This window comes from Meles meles, chromosome 10, assembly GCF_922984935.1.
Source record: "Meles meles chromosome 10, mMelMel3.1 paternal haplotype, whole genome shotgun sequence".
Classification (NCBI taxonomy): Eukaryota; Metazoa; Chordata; class Mammalia; order Carnivora; family Mustelidae; genus Meles; species Meles meles.
In genome coordinates, this window is record NC_060075.1 from 76,869,903 (window position 1) to 76,887,735 (window position 17,833).

The following is a 17,833-nucleotide window of genomic DNA, read 5'->3' on the forward strand; positions in this document are numbered from 1 at the left end:
GAGAGTTCACTGTACCTACTCCACATAATGTAAAGCTGTGTGTAGTGGTCTTTTATGCAGATCCATATCATCATGATCTTGACCACAGAGTTTTCTTATCTCCACAAACTTACAAAATTAATTTGTGATGACCTAGAGTGAGATGCTGACCTACTAAAACCAAATGAAAACAAGAGTGAAGGAACATAGTGAAGGGATAGAGACCTGCAGGAAAATACTGGAATAATTGTACCAGAAACCCTGGGCTAAGGAAGCCACTGTGATTGAGTTCAGAACTTAAATTGAGTGCTCCCACGCTTGGGGTCTGTCAGATTAACCTTGCGGTTTATAAGCCTATGGAGACAAAAGAGCAGTGACTTTCTGAGTAATTTAAGTAGTTAAACACCAGCAAAATGTTTTCATTATCCGTCTTATTTTTGAGGTGATTAAATGTAACTTAACTGTATTGCATTTGTATCTCAATCCAGCATGAATGAAAAAAAACCAAGTACTACTTACATATAGAAACTCGTAACAGTTGAATTACAAAACTAATTTTGTACTTATAAATAAATTTTTAATGTCTTTTTTAGAAGTTGATGTGGGGTGCCTGGGTGGCTCAGTCAGTGAAGCATCTGCTTTTGGCTCAAGTCATAATCCCAGAGTCCTGGGATCGAGTCCCATATCCAGCTCCCTGCTCAGCGGGCAGTCTGTTTTTCCCTCTCTCTGCCTTCTTGCTCTCTCTCAAATAAATACAGTTTTTTTAAAAAGTTGAATAACGGCTTCAGGACGTTGCCCCAGCTTTCCGGTAATAGGAAAGAAAATTCTCTATTTCACTGTGTCTCCTTAAACATAGAAAATTTAATTTTAAAAGTTTTTAATGATCTAGAAAGTATCACTGCCTTTTGACTGTTTTCAAATAACAGCTTGTCCCTGCAACAGAAGAAGCACATCGGTGTGATGTTCAGGGTGTCTGTCACAAAACAGAACAACCTAAGCCACATCATTTTAGAAAGTGTCAGACTTATATAACATTTGTCGCTACCTTTTGCTGCTATTTGCCGGATTGTGGAGAGAAAGAAATAATAATTATTTTCCCTTATGTGAGATCTTTGAAACTCATTTCAGTTCAGAAACTTAAAACTGCATTGTTGGGGTGAAATACAATGTAAGTGATTTCAGGGAGCATTTTAGGAGTGTATTGTCAAATGTGAACAGGGAAGTAAAAGTTTTTACTTTGCATGGCTATTAAGTGAGATATTATGAGACATTCTTTTTTTATTTAAAGATTTTGTTTATTTGTCGGAGAGAGAGTACACAAGCAGGGGTAGAACCACAGAGAGAGGAAGAAGCAGACTCCCTGCTGAGCCAGGAACCTGATGCAGGACTCTATTCTAGGACCCTGGGATCATGACCTGAGCTAAAGGTAGACACTTAACCGACTGAGCCACCCAGGTGCCTCTATTATGAGACATTCTTTTTTTCTTTTTTTTCTTTTTTACTTTTTTTAGTAACATATATTGTATTATTAGCCTATTAGCCCCAGGGATACAGGTCAGTGAATCGCCAGGTTTACACACTTCACAGCACTCACCATAGCACATACCTTCCCCAGTGTCCATAACCCAACCACACTCTCCCTACCCACCTTCCTCCGGCAACCCTCAGTTTGTTTTGTGAGATAAAGAGTCTCTTATGGTTTGTCTTCCTCCCGATCCCATCTTGTTTCATTTATTCTTTTCCTCCCCCCCAAACCCCCCATGTTGCCTCTCAACTTCCTCATATCAGGAAGATCATATGGTAATTGTCTTTCTTACGAGACATTCTTAAGGGAATTTAACTATTCTTTCAAAAAACCTTCTTTACAATTAAGTCATTATGAAAATAATCAGATTGATTTTGAGATTTTTTTAAAGTGTGATTTGTGAACAGTAGCAACTGTATTTGATAAATATGGTGAAACCCATAAAGATGGCACCTGGGTGGCTCAGTTGGTTAAGCATCGGCTTCGGCTCAGGTCATGATCTCAGGGTCATGGGATCCAGCCCCACGTCAGGCTCCCTGCTCAGTGGGAAGCCTGTTTCTCCTCCCTCTGCTCCTCCTGCATGTGCTCATACTTTCTTTCTCTCTCTGTCTCTCTCTGTCTCTCAATAGATTAAAAAAAAAAACTTTAAAAATAAAACCCATTTTAAAAAAAGGATTTGTTCGTGTAAATTTAATTTTTTAATTCTATTTTTGACATTTGAAAATTTTTATATGCTTACTACATAATTCAGAAATTCTGCTTTAAAGTACGTATTATACCTTCATGTGTAGTAAAGGAATAATAGGACTTGCAGGAGCATCAGAAATTGTGAAGTCTGGTTTTGGAGTCTGAGTGGTCTGTCTGGTTGTAATTCTGACTCTCCCACTAGTAGTTATGTGACCTCAAGAAAGTAGGGGAACTTTTTTTAGACTATTTACGTCTAAATTGTGGGAGAAATGCATAGGACATGTTATCTGTTTTCTTTAATAAAAACTACTCTTTGAATGTATCTGACTTCATCTTAAGTTTCAGTTTCGTTATGATCCCAGTATTTGTCCTTCAGTAATGTGCTACTTAGAAGAATATAAAAATATTAAGAAAAAATTTAAAGGTAGATTTAAATTAATTTTACTTTTTGATAGTTTGCAGCTGTTGCAACTTTGCCATTTGATGTGGTAAAAACACAAAAGCAGACTCAACTTTGGATATATGAAAGTCATAAAAGTAAGTTTAATTAATTTAAAACATTCTCTCAAGATGCCAGAGTTGTTTTTATTTTTCTTTCCAGCTGGGACTGTTTAAATAAGAAAAATAAGAATTTTTTTTTTTCTCTGCTGCTTTGACCAAAACTAATATACTATTAGAATGGAATGCCCAGAGGAAAAAAAAAATACTCTCAACCACCTCCAAAACTTAAGAAATTTAAAAATCTATATATTTTGCCTACCATTAGTTAAGTCTCATGCCTGCTAAAGAGAAGATGACATACTATATAATTATTATTTCAAATAAATCTAGACAAATTAGGGTGAAGGATAGGAATTTAGTGGGAACCCTTTTTCTCTTGGTGTGTTTTGTTTCATTACAATGTGTATACATTTCATTCTTTTTCTTACTGTTTTTGAGCTTCCCTCGTTTTGATACATTTTTTTTCCTATTTTTACCTCTTTTTAACTTGTAACTTCTTCTAGAACAAGTGTACTCTTAGTTGCTTCTACTAGAGGAGTCCTGTCATTATTATCTATAGAAAAGTGTGGCAAACCCATTGGAAATTATCTATTACAAAATGGTGTCATATGAATCCTGTGATCGCTTAATCTATTCTAATGTTAATAAATTGTTCTAACTCACCAGAATATTCTGCATACAAGTAAAATAGGTATTATAATTGTTGAAAGAAACACTTTACAGACAACTGAGTCTCATGAATATTAGTGACTACTTTGTCTTGATTTTCTGAAGTCCTGGTCCATTCTCATAATAGGAGCTAATTAAAACCTGGGGAAGTCAACAAAGTTTATTATCAGTGTCCTTCAACTTCGTTTTGGGTGGGAGCCTGCTAGCTGCCTAAGTCCTATATGTTCTCCATGGATAGTTCAAAATTACTTTGTTTTATTCTGCCTTCCAAATCATCAGAATTCCTGTTTCCTCTATTACATGAAGTATTTAATGTAGTAGGAATATTCTCTGTGGTGTGATTCATGACTATGGCCATGAGCCGAGGGTCATGATGTTAGTGAGGGAAAAGACAGGAAACTCTACGGTTAGATTCTGAAGCTCACTAGGGTTTGAGAGCCACTTACTTGGGTCAGTAATCTTTGAAGTCACCTGGGGTGCTTTTTTAATGACAGCTGAAGCTGGGCACCACCCCCAGCGGACTCTCACTCAATAGATCTATGGTGGGGCTCGAACTTTTGTATTCTGTACATGTTCTCTACATGATAATGACTGTACATCCTCCTTGAGATGGGCATCAGGGAAGCATCTTCTTTCACGAGACTCAACTCTCTATCACTGATTTTTTTCTAGTGTTTCTCCAATAAAGCCCAAAGGAGAAATCTTTAAGCCTTAGGTCTTAATTTTATGATTATTGTTGGTCACTTTTACTGGTTACTCTGCTTCAGCTACGAACCAGTCATATTTAGCAAGACATGCTTCTTCTGATGTGAGTGATAAATAGCGCATATTTTTTCTCATTTTTATCATATTTATCCCCACTGAAGAGGTAAATCAGCTCCCTTTAGAAGTGGCTTTCTCGGGGTACCTGGGTGGCTCAGTGGTTTAAGCCTCTGCCTTCGGATCAGGTCATGATCTCAGGGTCCTGGGATCGAGCCCCGCATCAGGCTCTCTGCTCAGTGGGGAGCCTGTTTCTCCCTCTCTCTCTGCCTGTTTCTCTGCCTACTTGTGACCTCTCTCTCTGTCAAATAAATAAATAATTAAAAAAAAAAAAAGTGGCTTTCTCCACTCTAGCTCGGCTACACCGAATCCATTATTTCTAAGCAAAAAGAAGAGTAAGTGTTCCATAGAGAATGATGCTGAGTTCCTTGTAAGAATGTTATCTCTGTAGCAACACACCTCGACTGTGTCTCCCATCCATTAGCTGACTCCTGATTTGAGTGCACCATGCTGGACTCTACAGACAAGTAAGGCCATCTCCAGGCCCTCAAACACCTCATAATATAATGGAAAAGAAGCATAGTAGGTTGTAGTGAGTCCCAGATTTCATAATAGAGGTAACTTTTTCCTCACTATGAGTCCATCATTTACAATTTTAAAAAATTTAATGTCACCTTTCAGCTTTTGCAACCTGGCTCATATCCACCGGTTTTTGACCGTCCCAGTTAAACTTTTTCTGTGTGCATACTCGGTATTTTAAGATACTTCAACAGAAACTTTAAAACCATTAAAAAATGGTTATATGTGACAGATTTGTGAAGAAAAGCTCAGTCTTAGTAGTCATGAGGACAATGCCAACCAGAAGGGCAGCGGGAGGACATTTTTTTTTTTAAAAAGATTTTATTTATTCATTTGACAGCCAGAGATCACAAGTAGGCAGAGAAGCAGGCAGAGAGAGAGGAAGGGAAGCAGACTCCCCGCTGAGCAGAGAGCCCGATGTGGGGCTCGATCCCAGGACCCTGGGACCATGACCTGAGCTGAAGGCAGAGGCTTTAACCCACTGAGCCACCCAGGCACCCCGCAGGAGGACATTTTATCTGTGCCAGGTTTTGGGGGAGAACATGGAGCAGTGGGAACGCTCCTGCCCAGCAGGTGAGAGTCCAAGTTTGGAAAATAATCTGGCAATCTCAAAAAGGCTCTTTGAACAAGCAGTTTCATCTTCAGTATGTGCCCTAGAAAAATGTCTCAGCTGTACAAGGATACTCACTTAAGGATTCTTAATCTCATAAGTTTTAGAAAGCACTGAAAGAGGCCCTGGCCAGGAAGCAGGTAAACTGTGATAATCCATGTAATGCAATACCACACAGCAATTAAAATAAATCAGATACACCTGCTCTTGCCAATATTGATAATCCTAAAAAGCACATTACAAATGTACAGTGTGCTAGCATTTATACAAAGTTTAAGAGCATGAAAAGCAAGAGTATATGTTATTTATGGATATGTTCAGATGTAGTGAAAGTTTTAACACAAGCATGAGAAAGGTAAAGGAGAAAAGAAACACAAGAGAGTGGTTACCTCTCAGGAGAGAGGAAGAAGGACACTGAGAAGGAATATATTTGCTGTATAGTTGCTAAGATTTGATAAATGTGGATGGTCAGTAAATGAATGTTTCTAGGAATAACTCTAGAGGGTTGGAACTTGGCAGGATATTTCAGAGATTCCATTAGAGTGTGAATGAGGCTTACCGTCAGTTAAAATGCTTTCCATCCATTCTTTTCTGCATTAAGTGCATGCTGCTGTTTAAATAGGGACCACTTTGGGGCATGAATTTTTCAAGATCAGAAATACCTGGCTACTTGGCTTCCTTTCTTTCACTAGGTGTTTCCAAAATTTAATTGGAAGAATTTAAACATGAAGAAGTTGCTGATTTGTAATATAAAATTTTGGTCATTGACTTTAGAAAGTTATATTTTTTTCATAAATACTTTGTTCTTGGTTTCAAAAATGTATCCTTCCTGTTGGATTGCTATAGTTGTTATCTTTATATTTGTAGTATTTATATTGATCATAATATGGCTTCCTAAATAAGTGGAAAGCCCCATTTATCTTCACAGAGAATCTGATATTTCTCTAAATGAAATTTGAAATAATGAGCCCATTCCACTAAGTGGTAAAATTCTAAAAAGCCATTTTTGGAAGCTCTTTCTCTAGCCTTCTCCTTTTTTTCCCCTGGGCATGCTTAATAATACATGCTTTAATCCTTCTGAATGACTCAGAGTTGTTGTCATCCACATTCACAATGACTATCGTAGTCTTAGAATGCAGCTCTGAGCAGCTAATGAGGATGCCATACCAGTGTTTGCCCCTCATCCAGCTGATATCAAACCAAGACTTTGACAGCCTCGGTGTGTCAGCTGTCAACAGTGTTCATTGGGTAGTGTGGCTACTTCTTAGCAGACTTTTTTTTTTTTTTACCTACTAATAATCTGTGGGCTAATTAAGCCAGCTGCTTAGAATCATTGTGTAAAATGAAGATAAGTAAACTTCATGCATGAATAGCTCATTCGTAGCTGTATGCTTAAATCTCAGTGACATCTTTGTTGTTTTAAAAAAAATAGTTTTTTACTTTCAGGTTTTTAAATGGTTGCAAATAAGAGAGACGTTACTGTTAATTAACTGTTGCAGATGCCAAGTGAAGTGTGTGCATTTTTTATAACTCTGTATTTCTAGTGACTGTAGAGTTCGAAATACTATTTTTTTAATCAAATTTTATAAAAATACAGAATTTTGATTTTAAAAAAGGCTTAATCTACCCTTTGGAAGAGACAAAACTAATGTAATTTATATCAAGACTGGCACATCTAGGGGCACCTGGGTGGCTCAGTTAGTTACATGTCTGCTCTTGGATCAGGTCATGATCCCAGAGTCCTGGGATTGAGTCCTGCATCAGGCTCCCTGCTCAGAGGGGAGTCTGCTGCTCCCTCTCCCTGCCTCTCCCCCTGCTTGTGCCCTCTGTCAAATAAATAATCTTTAAAAAAAAAAAAAAAAAAAGACTGGTACATCTATTCAGAAAGGTGTTTTTTTTTTTTTTTAAGATTTTATTTATTTATTTGACAGAGAGATCACAAGTAGGAAGAGAGGCAGGCAGAGAGAGAGGAGGACGCAGGCTCCCTGCAGAGCAGAGAGCCCGATGTGGGGCTCAATCCCAGGACCCTGAGATCATGACCTGAGCCGAAGGCAGCGGCTTAATCCACTGAGCCACCCAGGCGCCCCTATTCAGAAAGGTTTTAATAAAGGCAGACAGACCTCCCTAGGGAGAACAAGCTAGTCTTTTCAGAACTTCTTAGGAAAAAAACACTTTTTAAAATGTATACAATAAAAATGTAATGAAAAATGGTTATCAGGGCTTGTTTGGCTTTGGGAATCCCATGAAGATTTCTACACATCTTCTAAATTTTTCATTATGAAAGATGTTTAGGGCATGGAAATACGTGTAAAGGATATGACCCACTACCAAGCTTAAGAAACTTATTCAGAGAATCCATCTGTATATTCCTCCTCGATTATATCCAATCCTATATACCTTAAAGTTATCAACTTTTTCTAATTTTTCTTTTTAAGGATTCCAACTGTTAAAAATAAAGTCTGGGGTAAAATTTAGGTAAATAGATTTTGTTCTTATTACAATGATTATACACACCAAAAGCCATAAACATTTTTATGTGTATTATGTGTATTTGAATTTATTAAATGGTAATCTATAATGTATCATTTCTTTATTTTAACATTTAGTTTCTATACCTTTGCCTATGTCAACCTGGACTATCATGAAGAATATTGTTGCTAAGAATGGATTTGCAGGATTATTTACAGGTAAAAATACTTGCTTTACCAAATTGTTGAATAAAATGATAACTTTGACATCTGTCATCTTCCTAAATTAACCTTAAGCAGGAAATTATTGAAAACATTCCCTATTTATGAAAACACATTGATGATGTTAAAGCAAACATATTAGGGGTATTTGGGTAGCTCAGTCAGTTAAGCATCTGCCTTCAGCTCAGGTCATGATCCCAGGGTGCCCGATAGAGTTCCATGCCAGGCTCCCTGCTCAGTGGGGAGTCTGCTTCTCTCTCTGTCCTTTCCCCTGCTTGTGCTCTCTCGCTATGTCAAATGAATAAAATCGTTTTAAAAACTTAAGTTTTTTAAACATAAAGTAAAATTTGTACTGATTTTTTTCTATTCTCTTTTCAGGCCTCATTCCCCGTTTAATTAAAATTGCTCCTGCTTGTGCCATTATGATCAGTACCTATGAATTTGCGAAGGCTTTTTTCCAGAAGCAAAATGCTCAAAGACAGCAATACTAGTGATGCTGTTTGAACTGGAAATAACAACCAAAGCCAAGTAATAAGATGGAGACTCTTAGGCAAGAACTCTTTCACCATTATCTCAAAATGATTTTATATATTTCTTATAATTTAAATGAGCAGTAATTTCTACTTTGCCTCTGAATCGTAACCCTAATTTTAAAATAAATTTTGTTATGCTGATTTTTGAGATATTGAAAAAGGTGTTCCAGAAATCACAATCATTAAGTGTTCCTGTAAAGAAGAGAAAAATTACTCCTTAGCACTGAAAGTTAAAATCTCTGAGAGTTTGATATTCTAGATTTCGGTATATTGTCACTGGGAATGTGTCACATAGATCAGAACAGTTTGAATTGTGTGCTGAATGATGTGCAGAGTCTAGAAGAAAAATGCCCTTCCTTCATACACACTTAAATCATGCACACAGGTACTTAAGTATTCCAACAAAGTACATAGTAGATGGCAGTCTTTAAATAACATTATTCACATTTACCTAATTACCTATTAGATACTTTAATTCAAGTTTTGTTTTTGTTTTATACCGCCCATTGCCGTTTTAAGGCTTCACCCGTATTAGGATTTCTTCACCCAAAGGTAATGGCTATTTTATCTCTGTGAACCGGAATGTAACTGTTTATGTGATAAAAATATTTTTGGTGACTAAAGACTCTGTATTATCTACTTCTTCTGCAAGAGAAAAGGAGTCTTTACTGATTGTCTTAAATGTTTGGCATAATGAATCTTGGGTGTACAGTGGGAAAAAAACACATTATATTTAGCATGGTAAAAATAATGTTTCAGCCTGGGAAGGGCCCTGGGTTTCATCCATCTTGGAATTCAGGTATCACTGTTTGTGGAGTTCTTGAGGTCACTTGTATTGTCTTCTTCTAACAACACTGAGATAAATACAATATAAGCCACAAAATACTTCCAAAATGTCCCTTGATTTTATACATCTCATGTTAGTTAGCATGCTGCATCAAGAGACTAAAGAGGCAGCCATTTCCCTGAAGATACAGCCTTTAGTCAGTACAGGCTAATGCCTCAGTAATGTAGCTTATGGCTGTAGGAATGAAACAAAGCTACAAGGCAGGACAAAAATAATTTTTTTAAAAAATTTTCTCAGGATCTATATAAGAAAAAGCACTTTATTGCAGTCTGTGTATATGCCTTGAAATGTGAAGTATTTTTTTCCCCCTAAAATAGAATAGTATAGTTAGGTGACAGATCTCTAGTGTTGGTAGAGGAATTATGTATTTTATATTTTAGTAGAAAAGAGTTCATGTGTTTCACCAGAAATAAAATATATAGGGTTTGTATGTAATCTTCTGTGTTTACTTTATCCTGTGTTGATTTACCTTAAGTTTTGCAACGTTCATATCTATAAAATCATAAATGTTTAACTTAATTTTCATTAAAATATTTTATGCTTTCTTAAAATTATCACTACTTCACGCTGAATATTTTCAAATAAAATTATGTTAATGTACTTTATATAAGAAAGTTTATCTTGAACACTGCTGCTTAACGGTATAAAATTAAATTTACTTTTGTCCTGTTATGTTTCTTTTTGGTAACTGGTAGAAAAATTTAAATTTATAATTATTAAGAAGCAGCCACATATTTCAGCTTAATAGAAATACCAGTAGAGAAATTCCCACTGCCCTCCCTCCCCCAAAACAGACTAAACTTATGGAAAATTCTTACCATTTATACCTAAAATAAATTTAATTCCCTAGTAGCTTTTCTGTACATATTACAGCCATGTATCTGTTTAAAAAGGGTGAATTGAAGCTTTCTTTATACTTAAGTGGTAAAGAAGCATTAATACTTTAATTGAATTTAATTTTAATTTTAACAAAAAAATAGCCACTGAAAAGCACTGGGCAAGAAGTTATATTCTTGGTAATGTTTCTGAAAGCAAAGAGTTTCAATCTATGTGAAGTTTTCTAACAAATACATTTACTTTCTTAGGTGTGTGTACATTTTTTAAAAAGAAGTTCAAGTATTACATGTTTGCCACCTTCCATATAACACACATTTGACTTCTGAAAGAATAGATATGAAATTAAAATAAATTTTTATTTCTAGGAAACTATTCGCTATGTTTATTTAACTACATGACTCCTTTAAATTCTTCCCTCTTTCTGGAGCATGAATTCCAGGGATATGGGAAAGTTTAGTGTTTCAGGTTTTAATTTTTTTCCAAAATGAACTTTTTAAATAAATTTTAACCTATCATTTAACATTTCCTCAGATTTTTTACGTGGTTGGCAGTTGAAGAAGCACATGAGAGTAGAAGTGCTTCAGAACCAGGCTACAAATAGAGGCAGAGCTATTGATTGACAGAGGGCTGCAAAGGGAGTTTGACGCTGAGGATTCTCCACTGAGCTTGGGGGCAGAGAGGGAGTGTCAGGAAATGCTTTTAAGCTTAAGACAATTAAACAGTACCTGGAGGTGGGAGTCTCAATCAGGCAATGGAATTCAGTCCCAGGGAAGGAAAAACAGGAAGGCAACTGGAAACCAAACGAGTATTTTTGGTACAGGTCTAATCATTATAGAGTTGGTTATTTTTGCCCCCCCCCCCCCCACACCCGCGACCAGCGGTTATTTTAACTGAAAAGAAAAGGTAGCATAGTTGAGCACAGCACACACCAGAATGTGTCGCCTATAGTAAGGCTGAGTTTTATGTAGTGAAACTTTGGCTTCATTTGGGTTTTAGAGAAATAAACAGTGCTATAGGAAATGGGGACTTACATAATAAGGATTGGTTTGGACCAGAATAGACTTTGAAAAGGGACCATAAGGACATTGATGTGATTTTTATTTGCCCCTTCCTATCAGTTAAAAAGGACTAATTCTAAAACTAAGTAGAAGCTGCTTTGCTTCCAGAAGAACAAAGGGAACCAATTAAAAAATATTTAAGAGCCCTGATGTTCAAAGCAGGTGTGTGACATTTCAGAAGTAATCCAACGTATTTGTTGATCAAAACTGGAGATCTTACCTAACAGTAGGAACTTTGACAAAGAATTTCCCTAAGTTGTAAATTTGAGACACACTTTTAGCCACTTGAAAACTTGTGTGTAAATCTAATAAAGATGACTTAAATAAAAACTTAGTTTATATAATTTCATTCAATGCTGACATCACCTTGATGCCATCATAGGTGCTGGGAAGATGATGATGTTTCCATTTTATGGTGAGAAAACAAACATGGCTCTTACATAATTATGTTATTAGCACTATCAAAATCACTACCTGTATTGTACCATTTCAACAGATACTATGTATTATAAAGCAGATCATGTTACTTTTTTAAATAAAAGGTATTTAATTTGAGTTGAAATAAAGATTTCTCCAAAACCTTTTGTCCTATTAATAATGTAATATTAATAGCTGAGTAACATACACTTCCCATATTTGCTAAAACAAAGTTCAGTGTACAACTTGAATCCAGTAACTTGTCTTGAAGGAAAAAATATAAACCACTAATGCATGGTACAAAACTTTTAATATACATGCAACAAGTATAGTACATCAAGGCAACAAAATACACATGGAATTATTACCATATAATTCAGCATTCTGTTTTGGGTACGGTGTGTAAACAGTAAACACCACCACCTAAAATTAAAGATTGAGACATACATTGTTTCCTCATGCAAACATTAACTACATGTATAACTAGTATGAAATGAACTGTATAGAAACCTGAATTCACATTAGCAGATGAATTTTATACCAGGAGCTCCAAGAAAGGAGGAAAAGTCATGATCCTCAGATGTCATGTTTAAATCTGCATATAGCAGCATGTTAAGATGCACAAGTTACTGTATGCATTAGACAAATCTGGGAAATGTGATCAATTATGGAATCTGGAATTTCGTTCCTCTATTATAAAAATGTATGGAAAAAAATTTAACAATGTTTTTTTAAAATTACTGAGGAACAATAAATATCAGTTGCGAGTGGACCATGGATCAAGCATTTGAAACATTCTGATCGTTTTTTAGGAAGGCAGCAATAGAGCTTAAGGCCAACCTAAGAATTTTCAAGTTCCTCTCTTTACCCATTTTCTTCTCCCTCCTCCCAAGGTTTCCACTGTCCTCATTTTGTATCTTCCTTCCATCCCCATGCTCATTATAATTGCTTCAGGCACCTCACTCATAAGGTATACAGAATTAAGAGTAGGTACCACTAAATTGTTAAAGGTACCATTTTTCAAGAATATTTGCATTTTTACAAGTACTAAAGCCTTAACCTAAAGGAGTAAAAGCTCTGAGTATGTTCTGGTACTTCTAGGATAACTTATTTTAATGGCTTCCAGGCCTCCTTTGTCCCTGAAATGACTTCATTTGAACTTCCCTATAAGACTGGCATTCTTATTATTTATTATCTTAAATTCCAAATTATGAGAATAAAGCTCCTAAATCTTGCAGAGAACCACCACACTCCTACATTTCTAATACAAAGAATGATGTAGTAAGTTCAGCGCTCTTGCCTCCTCTGATAAATTGTTGTACTGTTCCTACATGTCAAGCTACTGAGTTTGAATGTAATGTTTTGTTAATAAACAAAAATAGCATATGAAGTCCCCATTAAGTATTGTGTCCTCTTCATGTAAACAATGTATAAAACTTCTTTGGCACAACTGGTCATGTTTTCCTCATAGTACTTACGATAGAAAATATACTTCAGACATTTTCTCTTTCAATATGGTGGGATTTTGATGGATGAAATCTATAAATTCCCAAAACAGCAAAAAGATTTTATAGCGCATAATTTTTTTAAAAAGGAAACTAATTTTTTTTAACCTGCAGAAGTGTAGGGATTTCGAACATTAACATCGGTTTTTAACATTAACATGGCATGATTCATTGCTGCACACAAGGGAGAACAAAACAGCACTGTATGTCAGACATATTGTTGAGTATGAGAAGACTTTAGTGATCCTTACTTGAAGGTTCTCAAATCCTGACATGGACTCGAAGTCTTTCCTAACAAAATACTTTTCAACATCCGTTCTACATTTTTAAATGTTTCCAACTACTGAGGAATATTTGATATTTTTAATAACCTTTTAAGAAAATCTTGGGAAAACAGTTTATTCATTTTACCAAAATGCTGTAAAACACTTTCCCTATGACCCTGACAAATTTAGTAATGGCCTAAAGACACATTCCTACAAAATTTATAAAATGTTAATGGAATGTTGTACCAAATGATAACTATTAAAGAAAAAGTGAGTAAGCCACTTCAAAACCAGCTGGGAACCTCCTCCTCATACAAAAAACAAGGCATTTAAACATCAGAACCTAGGAAGAAATGAATGAAAAATGAAATTAAGTCATTTTTTTAGAAAATGTAATCACTGAATAAAAGTAAAAATACTTAACTTTGTCTCTGGAATAAAACCTTGAACTCAGTCTCTGGCAATTATGGTACATTTAAATACATGAAAATCAGCTGAATAATAAATTTACGTCACAATTTGCAATGGATTATTAATTTAGAGGATATTTGAAAGTTTTTTAAGCCTATTCATTTTTAAACTTCCTCAGTGACAAATATAAGAATCTATTATGGCAGGATCATTTTCTCTCAGAAGGGCACATGGAGTGGACTGAATTCTCTAATAGAAGCAATAGAATTCCAGACATGTGCCAGAACAATATAAAATTCCAAAGGTTTTCCCAGCAGTCAAACTTATGTAAATAGAACATTTGCAACATAAAAACTTCTGGCTCTGACATAAAATTTTTCAGGATGGAGTTAGGCCTGGACTCGTCATCTCTGTTGTGGGACTTGCAAGGTAGTCATTAGATTTGAGACTTGTTAGAGATTTGTAACTTGCCACTGATGTTAGAGATCCACAGAGACCAAGTAATGAGGGGGTATCTTCTTTACCTGAAAGTTAAGATTTAATAACAAATATTTAATTGCCCTTGAAGAATGTTACCAAAAGATCCTATAAAACTAAAAACTTACATAACTTTACAAAGCACTCCAAACATAGCCAGTTATATATTTCCGTAACTACAATGCCATCCTTCAAAAAACATTACCAGAGGATTATGTGTGCTCCTCATAACAGTTCTAGTTATGGAAGTTTGAGATACCATGTTTTAGGACAAAAATAAAAACTTTACCTTTTTTTCCAGAGTATGTTCATATTCACTTGGTGAAGGATAATTAACTAACAATGATTTCTTAGATGGGACACCAAAAGGACAAGCAACTGAAAGGAAAACTAGTTAAATGGGACTTCGTCAAAATTAAAAATCTGTGTGTCAACACTAGCAAGCAAGTAGAAAGACATTCCTCAGAATGGAAAGTATATCTGCAAACCATACATCTGATAAGGGTCTACTATCCAAAATACACTATTGCAACTCAAAAATTAAAAGGCAATGCACTTTTTTTTTAAAGATTTTATTTATTTATTTGATAGAGATCACAAGTAGATTAACTATAAGTAGATAGAGAGGCAGGCAGAGAGAGAGAGAGAGAGGGAAGCAGGCTCCCTGCCGAGCAGAGAGCCCAATGCGGGACTCGATCCCAGGACCCTGAGATCATGACTTGAGCCGAAGGCAGCGGCTTAACCCACTGAGCCACCCAGGCGCCCAAGGCAATGCACTTTTTAAATAGAGGAGTTGAACAGACATTTATCTGAAGATGATATACAAATGGCCAATAAGCACATGAAAAGATGTTCAACATTAGACGCATTAGGGCAATGCAAATCAAAACCACAACTCCACTTCGTACACAGTAGATGGTATAATTAAAAAGACCATCAATAACAAACATTGGTCAAGGTGTGGAGAGAATGAAACCCCTATACATTGCTGGTGGGACTATGAAATGCTACAATCACTTTGAAAAAGTATGGCAGTTCCTCAAATGATTAAAACATGTTCCAGCCAAGTCCATTCCTAGTTATATACCCAAGAGAAATAAAAATATATATTCACACAAAAACCTGTACATGAATGTTCTCAGCATTATTAATAACGGCCCCAAAGTGCAAACTATCCAAATGTCCAAATGATGAATGGATAAACTGTGGTATATCCATACAAAGGAATATTATTTGTGCACAAAAGGGAATGAAGCACTGATACTTGCTACAATGTGGACAAACTGTGAAAACACAATGCTAAGTCAGAGAACCTCGACAGAGGGTGCCCGGGTGTCTTGGTCAGTTAAGCTTCTGACTTTTTTTTTTTAAGAGTTTAATTATTCATTTGAGAGAGAAAGAGAGAAAGAGAGAGACAGGGACCACAGGTGGGAAGAAAGGGAGAAGCAGGCTCCTCACTGTAGGAAGCCCGACAATGTGCTCAATCCCAGGACCCCAAGATTATGACCCAAGCTGAAGGCAGACCCCCAAGTGAGCTACCTGGTGCCCCAAGCTTCTGATTCTTGGTCTCAGTTCAGGTCTTGATCTCAGGGTTATGAATTCAAGCCCTGCACTGGGCTCCATTACGGGCATGGAACCTACTTAAGAAAAACAAGAATGAAAAACCTAGAGCAAAACAGCTACATACTGTATGATTTTATTATATGAAATGTCCAGAACAGACAAACCCAAAGAGACAAAAAGTAGATTAGTAGTTACCCACAGATGGGGGCAGGGAGGAATTGGGACCAACTACTAACAGATGCAGGGCTTCTTTACTGGGTAATGACAAAGTTCTGGAATTAGTGGCGATGGTTGTACAACACTGAGTACACTAAACACCACTGAAGTGTACACTTTAAATGGTCAGTTTTATGTGAATTACAATAAAAGTTTTTACAAGTCTAAAGGTCTTCTTCTTTTAGAGACAGTATGTGTGCAAGCAGCGGGAGGGTCAGAGGGACAGCAAGAGAGAGCATTCCAAGCAGACTGTGCTGAACACAGAACCCAATAAGGGCCTCCAACCCATGACCCTGAGACAACGACCTGAGCTGAAATCAAGAGGCAGGTCCCAATGGGCAGAGCCACCCCAGTGCCCCAAGGATCTCTCAAAATAAATATAAAAAAATGCTAAGAGATGTGTAGACAATGTGTTATGATTTAATTGTTGGCTTTTTCTTCTCTTTTTTGAGGCTAAATTAAATACTGGTGTATTTTAAAACCCAAGGCATCCTAGATTTGCTGAACTATGGGTAGCTAGTAGTTACTAGCACAACAAATATCACATATGAAGAGCTTAACCAATCCTTGAAAAAAAAATGCCAACTTCTCACCCTTTTCTACCAACGATTATGGTATCACTTTAGCTTCTGAGATGGTCTTTATAAGATTTTATTTATTTATTTATTTATTTATTTAGAGAGCGTGCATGCATAAGTTCGGGGAGGGGCAGAGGGCGAGGAAGAGAGAGAATTTCTGGCAGGCTGAACGCAGAGCCTGATGTGGGGCTCAATCTCAGGACCTGAGATCATACCCTGAGCTCAAGTCAAGAGTCGGTATTCACTCTAGAAAAATGGAGTTAGGTTCACAGAAAAATTTGCAAACCAATGTTCACAGCAGCATAGGCCATTCAGGCTGCTATCACAGAAATACCATCAACTGAGTGGTTAAAAACCACAGAAAGGTATTTACTGTTTCTCGTTTCTCAGCATTCTGGATGCTGGGAAATCTCAGAGGCAGTAACCTGTGGGTCCTATGTCTAGTGATGACGGCCTGTTTTTCCTGGCTCACAGCACGTTCTCGCTGTGTCCCAACGGGATTCAAGAGACTAGGGAGCTCTCTGGGCCTCTTAAGAAAGCTAATAAAATTCATGAGGGCTCCACCCTTGTGACCTAATCACCTCCAACATTCTTCTATCATCACACCAGAGATTATGAATTTGAGGAAAATAGACATTCAGATGAGAGTAGAGTTTCACAGCCCCTAAATAGAAACTCAGATATCCTTCAATGAATGGGTTGTTTTTTTTTTTTTTTTTTCAAAAATGTGATAATACATATTATGGAATTTTTTTTACAAATAAAGGAATAAGTCACTGATACGTTTAACAACTTGGAAAGATCTCTGGGGAGCTATGCTGAGTAAAAAAGCTAATCCCAACAGGCTATATACTGTCTGATTTATACGGTACTTTTCATAATTCAATGACAAAATGACAGTCATGGAGGACATATTAGCGTTGCCATGGGTTGGGAAAAGGGCAGACATAGGGCAAGGCTGGGAAGGAGGTAGGTATGATTAGTAATACAAGGGATCCTTGGGATGGTGCCCGTGTTCCGTATCTTGGCTGTGGCAATGCAGGCACACAGCTATGAGTGTGATCAAACTGCGTGGAACTAAAAACACACACTGAAGACGACGTGTACATCTGAATGAAATCACTGC

At 36.5% G+C, this 17,833-nt stretch overlaps 2 protein-coding genes across 11 annotated transcripts in view; one reads left to right on the forward strand and one right to left on the reverse strand.

Moving 5' to 3' along the window:
- The window catches only part of SLC25A40 (solute carrier family 25 member 40), a 57,482-nt gene extending 45,668 nt beyond the window's left edge, over positions 1–11,814 (forward strand). Inside the window, exons 9-11 of one of the 4 annotated variants that reach the window (XM_046020544.1) lie at positions 2,647–2,728; positions 7,916–7,996; positions 8,378–11,812. In XM_046020544.1, the coding sequence (XP_045876500.1) occupies positions 2,647–2,728; positions 7,916–7,996; positions 8,378–8,490 (276 nt within the window). In that variant the 3' untranslated portion in view covers positions 8,491–11,812. Of the gene's footprint in view, positions 1–2,646; positions 2,729–7,915; positions 7,997–8,377 lie in introns of all 4 variants that reach the window. The other 3 variants (XM_046020541.1, XM_046020540.1, XM_046020543.1) reach the window with 3 other exon arrangements.
- Positions 11,815–11,984: 170 nt separating this feature from the next.
- The window catches only part of RUNDC3B (RUN domain containing 3B), a 135,086-nt gene continuing 129,237 nt past the window's right edge, over positions 11,985–17,833 (reverse strand). For 5 of the 7 annotated variants that reach the window (XM_046020538.1, XM_046020535.1, XM_046020537.1 and 2 more), the window contains one exon: positions 11,985–14,397. In XM_046020538.1, the coding sequence (XP_045876494.1) occupies positions 14,252–14,397 (146 nt within the window). In that variant the 3' untranslated portion in view covers positions 11,985–14,251. Of the gene's footprint in view, positions 14,398–15,889; positions 15,991–17,833 lie in introns of all 7 variants that reach the window. The other 2 variants (XM_046020534.1, XM_046020533.1) reach the window with 2 other exon arrangements.